The sequence below is a fragment of the Nanorana parkeri genome, unplaced genomic scaffold, assembly GCF_000935625.1.
Source record: "Nanorana parkeri isolate BGI_ZX_2015 unplaced genomic scaffold, ASM93562v1 scaffold239, whole genome shotgun sequence".
In the NCBI taxonomy this organism is placed as follows: Eukaryota; Metazoa; Chordata; class Amphibia; order Anura; family Dicroglossidae; genus Nanorana; species Nanorana parkeri.
This window is the reverse complement of record NW_017306507.1, coordinates 657,915-677,278: the sequence shown is the minus strand read 5'-3', so window position 1 is coordinate 677,278 and position 19,364 is coordinate 657,915. Positions and strand designations below refer to the sequence as shown.

The 19,364-nt window shown below is 38.2% G+C and overlaps 1 protein-coding gene across 5 annotated transcripts in view; it reads right to left on the bottom strand.

The window, feature by feature from the left end:
- NFIB (nuclear factor I B) overlaps positions 1-19,364 on the bottom strand; it is a 194,071-nt gene that overhangs the window by 68,406 nt on the left and 106,301 nt on the right. For all 5 annotated transcript variants that reach the window (XM_018556487.1, XM_018556489.1, XM_018556490.1 and 2 more), the window contains exons 5-6: positions 19,021-19,141; positions 16,510-16,628 (exon numbers count right to left, since the gene is read on the bottom strand). In XM_018556487.1, coding sequence (XP_018411989.1) covers positions 16,510-16,628; positions 19,021-19,141 — 240 coding nt within the window. The remainder of the gene's footprint in view (positions 1-16,509; positions 16,629-19,020; positions 19,142-19,364) is intronic.

The window sequence follows — 19,364 nt, the reverse complement described above, 5'->3', positions numbered from 1 at the left end:
CTGATCCGTACACTCCTGCACTAAAAATGCATCCCAATGTATCCCTATGTGTTTTATGGGCTACAGTTCTCACATGCGCAGTCCGTTCAGGTTACGACAGAAAAATACTGCATGTCACATTTTGTACGGTCAGGAAACGTTCCGGAAACGCAAAACGCGTCAAAAACGCACTGCACTGCAGCTAACACACTGACAGCCCCACTCCAGCAAAAAAAAAATATATATGTATATATATTTTTTTTTTTACTGGAACGCATCAAAAACACGGCAAAAACACATAGCACCGCGTCTGCAGATCCGCACCTGATCCGGACCTGAAACTCATGTAAACAGGCCCTAAAAAGTGTCATCGCTGTATGAAGTTTAAAATAAAAGTCGGTAAACACAAGGGAACTGTGATCCATATAAATACTCATTACTAAATCAGAGACTGTTCTAAATAAAATATAATAACTTACAAATGCTGCCACTAATGATTGTCGAAGGTACACCTCAATATTATAAGACATCTGGGTGCAATGAAATAAGCTACTAGCTAGGTAATTTGCAAAATAAACAGCCTTTCCCAGAATGTGGAAATGAGATCTTATCGTCCCCGAATCCCAAAACAAACTCTGGTGATTTAATTTGCACAATCATATTTAAAAGCTGACCACTGGTCTGACACCAGAGGTCAAAAGGTGAAAAAGGGATTCTTGGGGGGTGTGAAGAGCTATCCATTCATGTTCTATTAGGACCAGTTTCAGCTAAATCAAGTGGATCCAGAAGAATGGGGAGCTGTGATAAATAATCTTGCTGAAATCTGCTAAATAGAAGTAGTTCTTTAAGACAGGGCGATAATACTTCTTTATCTAACAAAGCTGCATTTTGCAGTAAGTAGTGTTCAGGTTGCCCTTGGACTCAGCATTTGTATGCAGGCCCTAAGCTCTGTTGCGAGGTTGTGGACTAGTACTGGGGTGTAGATTTTTCAGCATCTAGTAATATATTGGGGTCAGATAAAAGCCACTCTTTTTGCAATTGCATTCACGTTACCTTTTATTGAAGCTTCAAAGATAGTCATTTTTGTAAACATTACACAGTGGGCGTGCTAGTCACTGTCAACTACTTAAAAGACGAGGCCCTCAAATATGCATTTATTCCTCTAGTATTTGTTGTAGGGTGTACCGCAGGTGTAGATAAACCACTGGTTGAGAAGCACTGATTTACGTCAGCCAAATAATTAATCATAGCTCACTCTGTTTTAGAGACTAATGCAGAGATATCATTTAAACCTCTTACTGCATTGCAAGATCACATTACTTTAAGGATACAGAGCACATCCTCAGGCTCTGGATGGCCATAAATTTATCTGCGCCACATGAAAGTGATGTGGCTTATGCAAATAATAAAAAAGTCATCAAAACTGATCCCTCAACAAGGAACTCTATCTAGAGAAGAGGTGAAAGGGAGGCTGGTGTGAGGCTTTAAGTATGTATTGACAGCTTGCACAAATGGAGCACCAGATGCATATCTGTTTGACTTTGCCTGGGGCAAATCTGATGGACTCCTATGTGCTAAAATGCTGCAGGGGGAAAAGTATGCAGAAACGTGTTTTATGGGAGCTCTTAATTAAACTGCTGTTCTTTTCCAAAAGGACTTTAGATAACACTAATGAGACATGAATTTGGGCAATTTCCTCATCAAAGCAATAAAGAAAAGCCCCATTTTCCCCTGCCTGCAGCCTCTAGCCAACGCTGGTAGCTCCCTCAGTTAACATCACATGGTCAGCCAAGTGCCTCTAGCCACCTGTTAGGGGAATGTCATGGCAGTCAACTAGTGATTCGGCGGCAAGTTCAAACATTCACAGCAACACCTGCTCGCTGCAGACACCTGTTTGGCTTTCTGCAAGCACAGAAAGCCATATGTTCACTTTGCTGATGTTTACTGAGGTTGCAGTTATGAATAGAATTCCAGTACATGAGTGTTAGCACAGCTTAAATAGGAACAGCCACATATAATACCATATTCTGGAACTGGAGGAAGAGTGCTTGGCTGGGGCACAGCTTGGAGATTAATTGGGATGTTTGTTTTATATTTTATGCAGTCATTAGTGGCTTATCAGATATAAGATTTTTAATCCAAAATATAGAGATCGCTGTACTATAATGGAAATTAAGTACTACCAATGTTAAAAATACATAAATAAATAAGATGACATTTGTTTTTAATTAAGAACAGGCGTATCAGTGACAATTGATGAATGAGTCATATGGTGACTGAACCATCATCATTTTATTTATGAATAAAATCCTGCACTGACTGAATCTTTTTCTTATGAAAGAGACTCCAAAATACAGAAAGGCTTAGGGTCATATTGCATTTTCAAGTACATACTGGAGATAATGAGGCTGAAAGGTTCTAAGTGAAGACATGATTAAAATAGTTATTTGTCCATATGACAAGGCATATGGACTTAATCCCATAACAGTTGTTGAATGATGTCATTTCAACCATAAGTGATTAACTGCCAGAATTATAAATAAAGAAAAGAAAGTTAGGCTAAAATCCATATCTAAACAAGTCAGCAGTCTAAAATTGGTATAATTTGTGAAGGCCCTGTTAGTGTATGGTAAATTTATATTTTTCTCCAGTCTTTATTTATCAAGTTATAACAAATGTACAGAGTAATAGAAAGAAAAACAGGGATGAAAATAAAAAGCAATAAGATACAATACATTGCATATATAAAATAATATGAATCTAATCAACGCATCACTGGTTTAAGGCATAGTCAACTATGCCTTCCTGAAGTTGATCAGGTAGATAAGTATAAGTAAGCCCAGTATAAGTTACAACCTTGTACAGTGAAGTTATGTGTGTAATATTGGTGATAATAAAACCAGAAGTTGTGAGGTTGTATTTCTTATATTGACGGGTTTAGCTCTTTCTCCAGATGACTTTCTTACATCAAAATACACAATCTAGAGAGAATAAAATAACTAAAGAAGGGGTGAAGAGAAGGAGCTGACCCAAGAGTCACTATATAGTAAAGTTAGAAAATATTCCAGGAGAAAAACCACTATGGTCGGTGTGGGAGAAAGCGGAAGCTAGTTAAGGAGAAAGAGGAAAAGACGGAAGAGAAAGAAAAAGGGATTGGCGGGGGAGAATATGTTGAGGGAGGCCCCTGAAAGTGTATAGTATATTTAGATTGTTCAACACATGTATCTTCCTGGTCAACATAGATTATTTCCCTCTGTATTTTTAAATCAATATATTTTTTGCCTTACATATCAACTCATAAAACAATAAAAACTATGCATGAAAAGAATTAATGATCCTAATTTCTCTGCTGGTACCAATAATAAAGGAATATTCTATATACAAAATTACTTAAGATCTCTGCTAATAAACAAAGGGTGCAATTGGTTAGTAAAATTCACCAGAGCGCATAATTCACCAGAGCATATAGTACAAAAAATGTTTACATGTTATAACAATATTCACGGGGTTATTCACAAAAGGGTGAAGAGTTTGGAGAAGGCAGGAGAAGTGAACAATCTAGAACAACATAGCTGATTTGGAAAAATTTTCCTATTCAGATCACTTTCCGGTTTAGCTATGTTGTCCTAGATTGTTCCCTTCTCCTGCCTTCTCCAAACTCTTCACCCTTTTGTGAATAACCCTGTAAGTGTAGGGTGTAACAATTAATCCAGTTAAAGAGGAACTTGCATGAAAATTCAAGGCCTGCTTATTTCTTTGTTCCCACCTCTAAATAAGAACTGGAAAGTAAAGAAAAAAAAATGGCATCCACTTTAAGTAGGTGCTGGTGATATCACTGGGCTTCACCACTGCCAGCTGGGAAAGCTGAGGTACACAGAGCAGGTGCACATTTTTTCCGACTTTCGGGTACTTAGCCGTCCTAGGATGTAGCCTAGATGTGAGGCCCACGGATGTCACTAGCACCTAAAAGAATGCAGTTGAATGCTGGGTTCCAAGGTAAGTCCAACAGAATATTACATAGGACTGGTATGATTTATAACATGAACAGATTATTGTGACTGAATACCTGATATTCTGAGACATCATGACCAGTGTTCTTGTGCTTATCTTGAAAAAGGTATGTTACTTCCTATTGTAATATTTAAGAAATTATTCAATAGCAGTTCACCTTTCAGTAATCTGACTTAAAAAAGAACTCCAAGCAATCTAAGAATGAACTCTTGCAGTGGGAATACCCCAGCACTGCAAGGGTTACCTTCAGGAGCTAAAATAAAGAAATTATATTCACCCGATCCTCTGTCCGCCTGGTTGATAGACCGGTCCCCACAGTGTCTTCTCCCCCTGACTCCGGTGTCTAAGGACCAATGACATCATCACATCTAATGCAGCTCCTTCACATATGAGGATGCTGAAGGACATGCCAGTGCCAGAGTGGAGGGGAAAGAGGTGGCTCCCCTGTCCCAAAGCTCAGCCCTCACCATTGTGATGGACAGTGGCCTCTGAATGTGTTCTGAAATCTCTGCCCCAGCACCCCATTCTGCAGTGAGAAGAGTGGGGTGGTAATGTACCATAAATAAAAAGTTCTAATTAAAGGCAATTGCACAGATTTTGAATGATTGATTTTTTTTTCCATTTAGATACACTTAAATGAAATATAACTGGTTGCTATGAATTACTAAGCCATGCACTTCAGGTTTAATCTTTGCCCTGCCTCAGGCCTTGTTCACACCAAATGCAGAGCAGATCTGCATGAGTTTCTGCACACGCAGTGCAGTGGGTTGTGCCGCGTTTTTGCTGCATTTTTGGCTGTGTTTTTTATGCGTTCCGGGCCGTTTTTGGTTAAAAAAAATACATTTAGTTTAAAATGGGCTTTCAGTGCGTTCCAGGGCATTTGCATGAGTTTTTCATGCGTTCCAGAGCCGGTAAAACAGGGCCTGCTGCAGTTTTTTTACCTGCTCTGGAACGGAACGCTGCGTGAACTGGAGCTAACAAATACCATTGGAATACATTGGATGCAGATTTGCTCCGGTCTGTAACCGCTCTGCTCTGCTCCTGGAACGCGCTTGGTGTGAACAAGGCCTAACTGAACAAGCCTGCTAGTGTTCTATCGGTGCCCATACTGCTTACATGCCCGTCATTTGATGCCTGTGATTTTGAAGGACTGTCTAGGAAGCTAAACAGATGGACCCTGACACTCTTGGTCACAGCCACTAAAGGGAGAGAAGCTATTAGCTGTGTTACTAAGAGTTCAGCTGGTAAGCCAACTATCATGTTGTCAGTTCTGAACTATTGAAATACAGTTAGGTCGTTATTTAGACCCCTACAGGAACTAAAATGATGTAATTATGAATTATTCTGATAACTATAGCCACAAATTAATGTACAATGTTAAAAAACATACCTTATTCAAACCTGTTCAGTGTTATAGATCAGCTGAAGTCACATTTAACTCTTTCCAGGATTTGGTGAGGATCAGATTAAGATGAATGTTAGATATGCCCTGATTTGTAAAACCACAAATTGTGTGTATGGGGCAAAAAATATATTATGTTATAATATACATAATATAGGTATATAAAAATATATTATATTATAAGTAATATAGGTACTACCAACAAATATTAAGTAAAGCATATATGCTTTCTTGTAATTGGTCATTCGAATATTTAAAATAAATAAAAGCAAAGAAAAAGCAGAATGATGCAAAAAGGGGATTTCCATATGTTTCTAAGAGTAAGTAATACTGTATATTGAGAATGAAATGGTGCTTTTGTTAATAATCAGATTTTCCCCAGTGACTCATGAGTTCATGTTCAGGCCAAATTTTTCTCAACATTTACAATGTACACAATGATGAATTCCATTTTGGCAAACCATCGCGCTACAATGCAGGTGTGGAAAGGCCCTGAAGAAGCAAGAGTCGAGTTTCTGACCTCTCGCTCCATGAACCTGAGCCTTAGAGCAGCACTTCTGATGCACAATTTACTCTTTAAACTCTAGGCTACATTTCCACTAGCAGTAGCGTAAGCGCATTATGAAGATTCCTATTAAACCTGTAATGTATAAGTAAACTGGAGCCTAAACAGTCATTGCAGATGCTTACCTACATAACAGTGAGATAACGCCCTATTAAGGTGGACCTGTTAGATTGAAATAAATTATACAAATAATTTTACAATCCTATTATGGCTTGATTTGTATTATGTCTTCCAGCTTGTTGTCTCATGACCTAACACATTTTATATAATGCTTGCAGGCATGTTTTAAATATTCATATGGCAGTACTTGTCCAGCATCTCAATACATGTTCTATAATTTAGATGTCTCTTCCGTGCTTTAAGTTTCAAGTTCAAACAAATGAAATGAAGGGGGCAATATAAAAAAGTGTAGCCATAGGGCAACTTTAAACTGCAGCAATTACACATATAAGACATATAAGAAACATGTTGTTCCATTAAACCTTTGATATGTTAATTTTAATTTTGATAACATCACCTCTTTCCATCTTTGTAACAGTAATAGAGGTTTAAAGAGCAGATACAAAATAGAAAAGGGGTGTGTGAGAATGGGATATGACCCATTATACCATAGATAACGTCATGTGAGCATACATATAGTAAATAATGGAAGCCGTCACAATAAGCCCCCTGATGTCAATGTCCCAGGAGACGTTACACCTCTCCTTGTACCCTGCAATGTCATAAACTATGGTATAAATTAGTTTGTATGTAGGTGTGTTTTATGTTTTATATATTGTATCCCTTGAAGGAATCTATCCACCACTGCTGGCTTGCTTTTAACCATGCAGGCTACCAGGCTGCCACCTTGAACGAGGTTTCACTACCAAGTGAGTCACTGGCCTGAAACAAGCATCCAGCCAGTGAAGTCTAAAACATCTGGACTCCTAAATGCATGTTCCAGGTCAATGACTCACTAGGTAGTAAAGCCAGCATCAGCATGATAGCAGTGAAGGCAGCAGCTTTTAAATGCAAGTAAGCAATGGCAACTCCCATAGGTTTATAATCATTACTTCCCTTTAAGCCCCTCACACCTTTCTTGAAGTTAAGCTCTAGCAGAGTAGTTAAGTCCTGTGAACATGTGAACTGTTTTACCTTGCCAATTCTCAGTCTGGAGATTCACATAGCCCTGCTAAACTGAAAAGCTAAGCTGATGACACCTGTTCCCTGCTTTAGCTTTAAACTTTCCTTGTCACTTCCTGGCCTCCAACCTGCTCACAGGGTAACATATCACCATCACCACCTCTGTTTATAAGGAGGATTGGGTGTTTTACCAAGTGCTGTGAAAAGTATCTTAATATGAATATTTCCTTTTTAGTTGCTTTTAGGGCAGGTTCACACCATTTTCCCAGGCCAGATCTGGACCAGAACTGAACCACAGTGCATTTTGCTGCGTTTTTACAGCAACTTTGCTGCATTACGGAGCTTTTTTTAAGCTTAGAATGGGCTTCCAGTGCCTTTGTATGTGTTTTTGATGTTTTCCATGCGTTCCAGTGCATTCCAGACCAGACAAAATGGTGTAAACGGAGGCCAGAAATAGCAGAGGGATACATTAGGATGCATTTTGGGTCCGGAAACAATCTGGTCTGGTCTGGAGATGATCTGGATGTGGTGGGATCTGGCCCTTACTGCATTTGACATTGTGTCAGACATATGTTTAGGCATCATGAGTGCTACTCAAAAGGTTCAATGAACCCTTAGCACAGCAAATTGGAAGCCCCCTTAGTTACTGCTTCTAGTGGGAGGCAAGCTCTATAGCACACAAAAATTCTGTGTGTCTACCTTCATAAATCTTTTCACAGGTAATACAGTCAACCCGTACATCATTATTTTAGCCACATCTGCAAAAAGTGATTGCATACTGCTCCTAATCTGATATCCCTGTGTAAATTATTGCTATGTTTATTTTCAAACACTATTTGGCATAATTGGTCAGTACATCACTGTTGGTTTCTACAATTAAGGTATCTGTGGATTTTCTGAAATACTTTACTGTTTCTCAGGAGCCTGCTAAAAATGTGAATGATTTGAAAACTGGGTTTAAAAAAAGGGTTAAAATTCTCCTCTTAAATGTCCACATTATTTTTGCTATTTGAGTCTCTTGCCTTAAAGAGGATGTTATTATTTTAGAAAATGTGATGTTCCAACCATGGAGATGAGCTGAATTATTTAGTGCCATGGGGTTAAAGGGGGCCTATCCCAAGAGACAGGACAAGTCTAAAAATGAAACACAAGAGATTATCAAGAAATTAAGGCAATATTAAAAACAAACAAAAGCTTAGAAAAAAAAAAGCTAGAAAGTTTAAGTATTAAAATAGAAGGATCATTAAGGGAATTCTGGGACTTCCCTTCAATAAATATGCATTGGACCCTGTACCATTTTCTTGAACAAATTGTAATACTTTGAGAAATTAAAGGCCCTCCTCAGCAATTAATGTATATGAGAATTACATCAACTCTCATTCTGAAAGATCCTTACCAGATGCATAGTTTCATTAAAACATGAAAATTAAACTTTTACTGCTAGCACTGCAAGGCACCAGTTCAAAGTATTGAGATACCAATCTCCAGTCTATATTATTATGAAATATATTACAGGGGATACATAGTGCTTTAGTATATATTTTCTCTACATACCTTTTTTGTTCAGGTCTAAAAATGTATTTCTAAATTTTATAAATGCTTTATAATATAAATATTACATTTTGTTTTCATTTTTAAATCAGTTTATATGAAATATTGTATACGAATATTTTATATTTACCACCTGCATCTAGCAGGTGCTGTAATCAATTACCTTTTCCATCATTTGTGCTATTTATTTTACCACTTTGACCTGGGTAGGTTGTAATTTGGTTTTCTATTAATAACACATACAGCTGAATGAGTCAGAAGAGGGATCTACCACACTCACCTTGTGTATGAAGTATTAATTAAATAGAAATTGACCAAATACTGAATCATTGAAGAACCCCTTCACAACTGTCTAAGAAGGTGTGCAGAACCAGGGACTCAAGCACAGATATCTCACCAAGAATGTTTGGTAGAAGTAGGTGATTTGATTCTGTGGCAATTTAAAGTTGTAGTAAAGGCAAGGCGCTTTTTACCTTAATGCATTGTTGTCATTGAGGTTAAAAATGCCCAGTACCTGTCTATGACACCCCCCTTGCATTGTTGTCATTGAGGTTAAAAATGCCCAGGACCTGTCTATGACGCCCCCCCCCCACCCCACCCCACGCTTACCAGTGGCCGCTCATCTTCTCTGCCGGGACCAGGAAGGTATTCAGCTTCACCGAACTTCCTGGTCCTGGGGGAGGGTACTGAGGGCAGAGGAGCCATAGTCTACTTCTGCTATCAGTCAAACTGCGACTGTGAGAGCTTGCTGCACACTGGGAGGGTTGTTCTCAAAGCTACCGAATAACCGACCCAAAGTGAAGTGAACCGAACGCTGTTTGGCTATTCATTTCAGGCTTGTACAGCTGATTTCAGCCGTACATCGGCTGAAATCAGCCATACAACAACTTGCTTCAGCGGCATTCGGCTAGAAAAACTTTTTAAAAAATTACATGAGGAAAAAACAGTCATGAGAGCTCAGCGGGGCCGGCCTTGATATCACTGCCAGCTGCGCTGAGCTCTCATTGTAATGACCTAGTAACCAGCTGAAGCTGAATTGTCATTACAATGAGTGCTCAGTGCAGCCCGCAGTGATATCAAGGCCAGCCCCGCTGAGCTCTCATGACAGTTCAGCGTAGTAACCAGGGGGCGCTGAACTGTCATTACACACTGATATCACGGCGGCTCCGCCGAGTTATCATTGTAACAACAGATCAGCATCCCCTGGTTACCTGGTAACCAGGGGATGCTGATCTGTCATTGCAAGTGGTCGGAGCCAGCTGTGAGATGCTAGTTCGGGGATAACTAAAAAACGAGGAAAAAAACTATTTTAAAGAAAAAAAAGGAATTAAAGTACCTCTGTCACTTTTAATTACAAAAAGAAAAAAGTTAAGGTTTAATATTGCTTTAACTAAAAACAGAGATATATGTTTTAAATGAAAAACACATGCTAAAGTATCTCTGATCTATGTATGTGGTACACAAAACCATGCATCTGAATATGCGTACTTTTGTCTGTGTTGTACATACAAGTATACTCAACTTTTTAAATCATATTCTGAATGGTCTAATGTTTTGAGTGGGCCGCTTCTAGGGCCACTAATCTTTTATTTGTTTATATTATCAAAGACATATAAATTGTGGGAAATTTAATAGTTAATAAATGAAAGTGCAGAGTAAAGAAAGAAGCAAGTAGAGACAGTTATCACCTGCAAAGGAATCCACTCCAGGTAAGCCCTTCAGAGAAGTATTTCTAAACCACTTTTATGTCAAGGCATAGCTTTGCAAAATGTGAAGTGGTAATGACAGCCCTTATAATCCAATATTATAAAATCTGTTCTCAGCTTAGTGAGCCTAATGAGAGTATTCAATTTAAGGGGCTGGTTTACATACCAATGGTTTATCAATTCAGATGTAGTGTTTAGTTTTTACACAATTATTAAAGCATTATTCTACCTGGAAATTCAGCAGTTTGAAAATTAATTTTTTGGCAGATGCTTAAGGGTTAAATCACCTAAACAAAACATGTATAGGACTCTGGCAGTGAAACTCCTACTTTTGAAGTCTGTACAGCTACAATGGCCATTACTGCACGGCCCCACTCTCCTTGTATTTTGTAATTTGTTCTACTTTCTAAAGAATTCAGAAGGAATATTCCAATGTGGGCAGAAACACAAAAACTCTCAGGAACCAAGGCAGACAGATCTTGCATAGAGTTCCAAAGAAATATAAGAAGCCAGTGGGTGATTTGGTCCACCAGACTCCACCTGTGACTGAAATATCACTCAGCTGGATGATTTTATTTAATCACATAAAATGCAGTTTCAACCATGTAGTCTGAAAAATGCTTCTAGATGCTACTTCAACTGCATTATCAATAAACAACACTTAAAAATATATATATAAATAAACCTAAATAAGGCCCCATTTACACAGGAGCGATTGTCCGGCTGGCCGAATACGCACGGAGCCACTCTAAACAAAATAAACAATGCACTTTAAATGTGCATTGTTCAGACATTTGCGGTGGCCACATTTAAAAAAAACTACAAGGCCCGCAAAATAGCCCAAGCATGATTTTTTGACGGATTCGGCGTTCACGTCTATATAATAGCCGCAAATGAGCAGAATCTGCGTGGATGAAAGATTTCAGCGTTTGCGTTGCTGAAGGTCTTCTGCACGGAAAACCGCGTGGAAGCGCAAACGCTATATGTGAATGGAGCCTTATGAAGATGGTTTGGATCAGTGAGCAAACCGCAACCTATATTAAAATAAGGTTTAAATGTGCAACACCCCACCCCTCTAATGGGTCACATGTACAATAATGTGTAATTCTGCTTATAAATGAAGGAAATAGCTAGGAATGCTATATAAATGTTATTATTCACAGTCCCGTAGTTGGTTTGGGAACATCTTTGGGATTCAGTAAGACTTATGTTCAGTTTTTAGTACTTTCACATTGACACATCAAACTCAGAGTGTGTGCCATTAGAAGAATGTATCATTTTAAAAAAACAATGTTAACCTGACTATTCTATACTGTGTCCTACGTCAAATCTTAAAATATCCAAAATAAATTCAAAAGGCTGCTAGCATAAAATAAGTATAAAACAAATCTTTATAATACATGTATGTCTTCAAAAGGTAATGCTTCTTATGAGATGCAGTAATGGACTGAAATGTCTGACTTTAAATAAAAAAATACAATAGGATAAAAAAATAAATAAACATTTCTTAATACAATTGCACAGGTAAATAGCAATTTTATCCTATAGGTGTGTGAGAGCAAAAGTCTTCTGTGTCCAGAAATGGACATACCCCCTCTAAAGCAATAGTTGTTTGTCCACCTGATTCCACTATTGCACCGATGTATTCACATAGAAGAGATATAGAAAGGCCACGGAAGAATACATGAGAGCTATATTTAAACTAGCCAAAGAATTAAACAAATATCTTTCCCCAGCTCTGTGCATTTTGAAACAGAACATGCAAGCAAAATAAAGCTATTGGGTCTGTCCAACAAATGAAACATTTTAACACTTTTGTACAGAAAGCTATAGAGCAATACAATATCATTGCTTCCTTTTTTCTTAACAGACAGAGGTAAGCTCTGCATTAGTACTGATCTAGCTAGCAAGAGACTTTATGCCACTGTCAATGTTTAAAAGATGTCCTTTAATGAAACATCGAGAACATTTGCTATGCAAGCCCTAACCTCGAAAAAACAGCTATGAGAATACTAAATGGATAATACAATTAAATAACGGCTAGCAAAAAGGAAACTATTAAAGTCAAGAGATTACTTTAATGGTGTCATTAATGACATTAAGAGGGAGTTTTACTCAAAGAAACAAGATAGCTTTTCTTGCTTCTCTCTTTCTGTCTGCGCTAACAAATGAAAACATGTTTACTGGTGTTATAATGTCAAATATTGTATTAAATATTAATTAAGGAACTCCAAGACATAAAAAGTGTAAAGTTTTACTAATTCGGAGGCAGAAAAAGCACATAAAAGAATAATTATGTGAACAGATTATGGGGTTGATTTGCTAAAGACAAATAGGATGTTCACTTTGCAAGAGCATTTCCCCTTAGCTTAGTGAATGTGGTGAAAATTTACTTTGCAAAGACTATCGAATCACATGCATAGAAAAAAAAGTATTTTTGCTTGCACATGATTGGATGATGTCCATGCGGCTTCACTCTATTCACTAAGCTAAGAGAAAATTCCATTGCAAAGTGAACAGCCTATTTGCATTAGAGTAAACTAACACCAATGTGTCAGAAAAAATGGCAAAAACACAATTGCCATGAGAAATATTCATAAAGTAGTGAACGCAGAGAATGTGACATTTACCAATAATTCACTGCCAGTAAATCAAGCACTGTTATTCAAAATATATGCACCAGAAAGATACTCCCACAGGGAATGTTAGGTGAATGTCATTTTCACTGCTTTATAAATATACCCTCTAGTGTAAGAAAAACAACCTTTTCTATCTGAAATGACAATAATCTATTTGAATAGCTAAACTTGTTTATTTAAAACAAACAAACATATTTCATACATTGCTGCAATACATGCACATTTCCCTGTGTTCACTCTTTAAAGACCCTACAAGTGCAGAAAAATACCAGTTTATCTGCCAAACATGCCCTTAATTCTAAAGCCCTGTTGTTGTTGGCTCTGGTTGACAACACACAGCTTTTCTGTGGACTGAGAGTTGTCAGCCCTGCCCAGTGTCTTTTGCTAAACTACTCAACCCTGCCTATTTTCAGATCTTTATAAGATAAATCTAATTCTGTAGTTCAAGATAAGAACTAGGAAGGCTCTTTCAGATAACACATAAAGGGGAATTTGTGATTCATGTTCTTGCATATTTTGCATATCTTTGCTATTGCTAATCATATTCATATGCTGAATTCACTCATGTCTTGGGGACACCAGAGAAGAGATACTGCCATCGGAATTTCCCTCATTTAAAATGACCATTGCATAGTGCCATACACCTCCAATAAATTTTCTCTTATGTGCGACAAACAAAAAAATAAATTGAGGAATCCAGCTGCAGAAGAGCAACAGCTTTGATACGGCCTTAGGCCCCATTCACACCTGACCGTTTTGTAGCGCGTCCTACGCTCGATGAACGCTCTACAAAACGGTCAAAAAAATAAATAGCATTGTAGTCAATGGTATCGTTCCCACCTGTCCGTATTTCCGCCCGTCCCGAACGCACTACAAAACGGCCCACGCATGAAAAGGTCCCCGAGCGTTTTTTGCTGCGTATTGGTCCGTTTTGTAGGGCGTTTTCCATTTGTATACTGCCAAGTAGCCTTTAGAATCGCGCGACGGTCGCGCAACTTTTTTACCGCGAATCGCGGTAAAAAAAACGCGCGACAGACGCGCATATTACAATACGCATAGGTGTGAATGGGGCCTTATGCAAGGCACAAACTGCACAAACTTTCTGCACTGGATTCTCAGAGACTTACAGAATCATTGCAAGTGGTTACATTTCTGGTGCCCACTCACCGCTAAAGCTCTCTTTAAGTAGAATCTGGTCTTTTATTAATGCACAATGTGGTATTTTTAATGCAACATTGTAAAGAGATACTATTTTCATTCTGCAACTGGAAATAATACTGCAGGCCACACAAAAATATCGAGAGGAGAGAATCACACTTTCCTTCATTCCAATAGGTTCTTCTGATGGTCATGAACTAAACTTTTTCATCCAGGTCCAGTGGTACAGGCAGCTGCTGACAGTGCTGAGACCAGTGTATCTAAAATTCTCCAATTCACTTATAGTGAAATCATTAAAGGAGAACTATGGGGTCAGCGTTTTTCCCCATAGTTCTCCTTAGGCTAACGGGAGGACACAAACTAGCGTCCTCCCGTTACCCTAAGCTCAGTATACCGCGAGCTACTGCTCGTGGTATACTGAGACGCCGCGGCCGGAGCGGATCCCGACTTAGATGACGGGATCCGCCCAGCTGCGTGAGTGACAGCTGGCTCTGCCTATCTAGAGGCAGAGCCAGCTGTACCCGCCCCCTCCCCCGTCTATTCCGCCAGTCAGCGCCGGCAGATCGGAGAGGGGAATCCAGCCCCTCCCCCGTCACGGCAGAAAGCCGTGACAGGATCGAGAGGCGAGCGAACCCAGTATGTGTTCGCTCACCTCCCGATCTACTGAGCCGACCTGTGACAGTCTCATTGTCACAGGTCGGCTAGAACTATGAGGTGAGTGAAAAGCACTCACCTCATAGTTCACCTTTAAACTAACACATGCCCATTGTGGCTATGGGGTTGATTTAACAAAGGCAAATAGGCCGTTCACTTTGCAAGGAAATTTTCCATTAGATTAGTGAATATGGTCAAAATTCACTTTTCAAAGAATACCCAATCACATTCAAGGACACTAAAAAAACAAAACAGTATTTTTGCTTGCACATGATTGGATGATAGAAGTCAGCAGAGCATCAACTCATTTGCTAAGCTAAGGGAAAGATTCTCTTGTAAAGTGAACAAATAATTTGCTCTTCCAATGTGTACAGAAGGGACTTAAGAAAAGTGCTGAATCCAGGTCAATTAACTTACAGCACTGCGCAGGAGAAAGAGTGTGGGCCTAAGCAAGATTTACACCAGACATGTATTTCTCTCCACATTGGAGTTTTCACTTCAACTTAATAATGAAAATATGACACTGTTAAGGTAACTTAAGTATACATTTACATTTTTAAATGTGGCCTACTAATACTGACTGAGGGTAGCAGGTAATTTCCTCCAATAAAAAAATTGTCCTTCCTGTTGCCCATACTTCAATTGTATTATACCTGAGACAGGGAATAGCCATAAACCCCAGCCTACATGACTTTACATTGCAATTAATTTAAAATTTGGAAATGCATGTTTTGACTGTCTGTGAAAATTCTCATTCATCCACGTCATGGTATATCTGTAAAAAATAAGTCAAGGCAACTGGACTTGGTGTATTTTTCTTGAAGATGTTTCAATGGTCATCCAACCAGCTTTCTCAATTCAGAATGACTTGTACAAAAAAATTTCTGGGAATAAACATGGTGAATGTTGCTCCAATCCACATAATCTGTTAGTCATAACCAGGTGTTGATTGTATTTGCATAATTGGAGTCTAGGAGGTGTACCTACACATAAATGAAAAAGGTCACTCCTTTGAAGAAATTCAAGTACGCATCCTAGACAGGGAGGAGGACTGGTTCAAAAGAAGTGTGAAAGAGGCCATTTATGTAAAAATGGAGAAGCCAAGCTTGAATAGAGGTGGGGGGTGAGACATCTATTGCCTGCCACATACAATGCTGTTTTAACACCTCTTTCTGAGCAGTTTAATAACACCTTCTAGACTCCAATTATACAAATGAAATCAACACCTGGTTGCTACTAACAGATTATGTGGATTGGAGCAACATTCACCATATTTATTCCCAGATAATTTGAGAAAGCTGGTTGGATGGCCAGTGAAACGTCTTCAAGAAAAATACAGCAAGTCCACTTGCCTTGACTTATTTTTTACAAATAATGTATTGACTGTTATGCTCTGCTTGAATAAAAGGTAGACCATGGCAATAAATTCCCTTAAAAGTAGTATGTTGAATACCACCTACTTAATACTAACTGCGCTTTGAACATCTAATCCCATGCAGTGGAGTTTTGAAAAAAAAAAAGAAAATAGGAAAGCACCTGAAGATGATTCCCTGTGATATGAACTAACCCTACATTTTCATTGTGTGGCACTATCTTTTTACATACGGTTACAATTTCCTTTAGCTCTGTATGCCACACAATCCACTGATTAAAAAAAAAGACAAAAATACAAACACACACAGAGCTCTGAACAAATAGTTGATTATAAGTATGATTTAGTACCTTGATCTCTATCATGCCATGACCGACTTCCTGCTGCTGGTGAATTTGGAGACGGGTAGAATTCCCCAGTTGGGCTTGGCTCCATGTTTTCATCTATAGAAATTGTTTTGGGTCTTTTACTGTCAATAGAAAAAAAAATGATTGGTGAGTACTTGCATACATCTATAATACTTAAAACTAAGTCAATGTTCTTAATGTGGAAGAAGAGCTTAAAGTAGGACGTAAAGTAGATCCAAGGAGGGAGCCATTGGCCTTGCAAATCTCTGTGAATGTTCATTCTGTGCAAATAGATACACAAAACAAATGTATTTGTATAATAGTATTATAAATCAGTTGAATGTAAATTTAATGTATTTTTGAATGTCGTCTTGTAATTCCACAGTATGGCCACTAGATGGATTTCCTATGCTCCTCATCTCCATCTAGTGGCCATAATGTGGTTTTATAAGATAATGTTTGAAAATACATTCTACATAATGAAAATATAACAAGAATGTTCGTTTTGTGCATCCATTCACACAGAACCAACATTCACAGAGAGTTGCAGGGCCAATGGCTCTACAAGTTGTTTTTTTAACTAGATCCCAAAGTTTTCACTTTGGCTACTGCAGGTCCTAGAGGAGGCAGGGTGTGAGAGTCAAGATAAATTGAATGAAAATGTGTTAAATACCCAATAGAAGACATGTCAGGTTGCCTGCACTCACCTCTTTTGTAAAGACAGAAAGGTATGCGTATTTACCTTGAGCTACCTACTATCAGACATATGACACATTGTTCTTCACTTAATTTAGGAACAGATTTACTTTAAAGAAAAACTGGGCTTCTATGAACATGACCATTTTTAAACCCTCTGTGCGGGTAGAGTAATAGCATAATTACACTAAAAAAGTATTCAAGAGTATCAAGTTCAGCTTCTAACAGCTTCTACAGTTTGGTACAGTACATGGTAAAACAACACTGGAAAACACGTGGAAAATAAAAAAGGGCAAATGCTACTTAAATAGTAAAAAAAGAAATGCTTCACATTATTACACTCCATGTTGATAAACATCTTTTGTGTGTTTGATTTAAAACCTTGTATGCCTTTCCTTTTGGTTTTGTTGTAAGAGTTAGCATAGTTAGTAGGAAAATATTAATGATGTACTCCTTTAAGAGTCATTTCCTTTGTTAGGGATAAACCTTCCACCACTTACAGCTAGAGGATGACCTTGAATGATCTATGATGTCTCTGAAAACTAAAGTCAGTTCAAGTAAGTTTGTTGACCTTGAAAGTTGACTCTTTAAAAGTGTATGAAAATCCCTGCTTTTTAAAACAGTGCTTCACACAAGAACTTCCAACAGGTTAGCTTACTTTTACATCCTCAGTCGAATAACTACCTAAAGTTCAGTTAACACAATACTAACTAATGTAACTATGATTATAATTGGAAGTGTTAAAAGAACGTATGCACAATGATCCCAGACCACCAGGGTTCAGTAACGTATTACCTTCTTGATTAAAGATTTTAAGAGACCATTTGTTCCATTTTATCCTCTAACCAGTCAGATCATTGGAAAAGTGGTAGTGAAAATCCAATGGGGCAATACAATGATCTTGAGTACCTACAGATTCTGTGCCACTGCCCTGCCTACTTTTTGTTCACTGAGCCATAAATGACATTCATCTTGCATTGTGAAGTGACTGAGATACTGTTTTCTGAGATTGTCAGTAATGAATACAGTGTGAAATAGCTGTGGAACTCAAGAAAAATTGTATGGAGGTAGACCAGCTATGATCTGGGACAACAGGCTTCAATGGAACTTTAATTTTTCATCCAGATGTGCAAAGTTGTTGTTTTAGTACAGACCTATTTAAGAGGTTCTGACTCCTCACCATGTGTCCCAGGCTTACCTGTGTCTCCTGAGTGCCTGGAACCCTCATGGCGAGTGTAAGGATGCAAAGCGGCAGGAGATCAGCGAGTATGTCTATGGACAATTTTGGGTACCCTAGTTTATCGCTGTTTCACAGATGCATCCAATTTTGAAACTTTACATATATGGTATCTATAACTAAATGCAACCTTAGCTTTTTATATTTTACCAGAGTAAATTTACCAGAGTTTACCAGGTCAAGTATTTTATTGTGTTTGTGTGCACTAAAATTAGTTTGAGTGTATTTTTACTGAAAATATATATTATAATTGACATGCAAATTATTGTGTGACATACAAAATTGCAACTGTCACCATTATATTCTACAGGGTATCTGCTTTCAGAATATATATATATTGTTATAGGTGTTTTAGATAATCGTAAGACCTTAAATGTGCATGTTAACATGGCTTTAGTAGAGAAAGCGCTAAAGGTAAATTCCAGGCAGATATAACAAGCCAGCAGTTACGCCACTTCTGGATTAATAAAAACTAGTTTACATACTACTTGCATGTATAGTTTAAAATGGACTTCTGTGAAGACATATAATCATAGGTGCTCTCTAACATCTTTACGCCCATGTTATTACTTCCCCCTTACCTGCTAGGTGGAGAGGACAGTGACCTCTGTAAGCTGACAGCTGGGTTCATTTCATGATAGTAGGGCTGGCTTAGTGGCTCTCCAATTGGAAAACTGACTCCAGAGCCTTGTGTTATGGGTGCTAGAGAAAAAAAAACATGATAAAGTGAGTTACTCATGGATCAAGCAATTGATTTTCTTTTAATAGAATTGTTTAATGGATGCACAATTATTATTATTATACAGGATTTATATAGCGCCAACCGTTTGTGCACCGTGTTACAATATAAAGAAGATATTACAGTTACAATACAAATCAGGGCAAGATGGTAAGGAGGGCCCTTCCCTTTGAGAGCTTACAATCT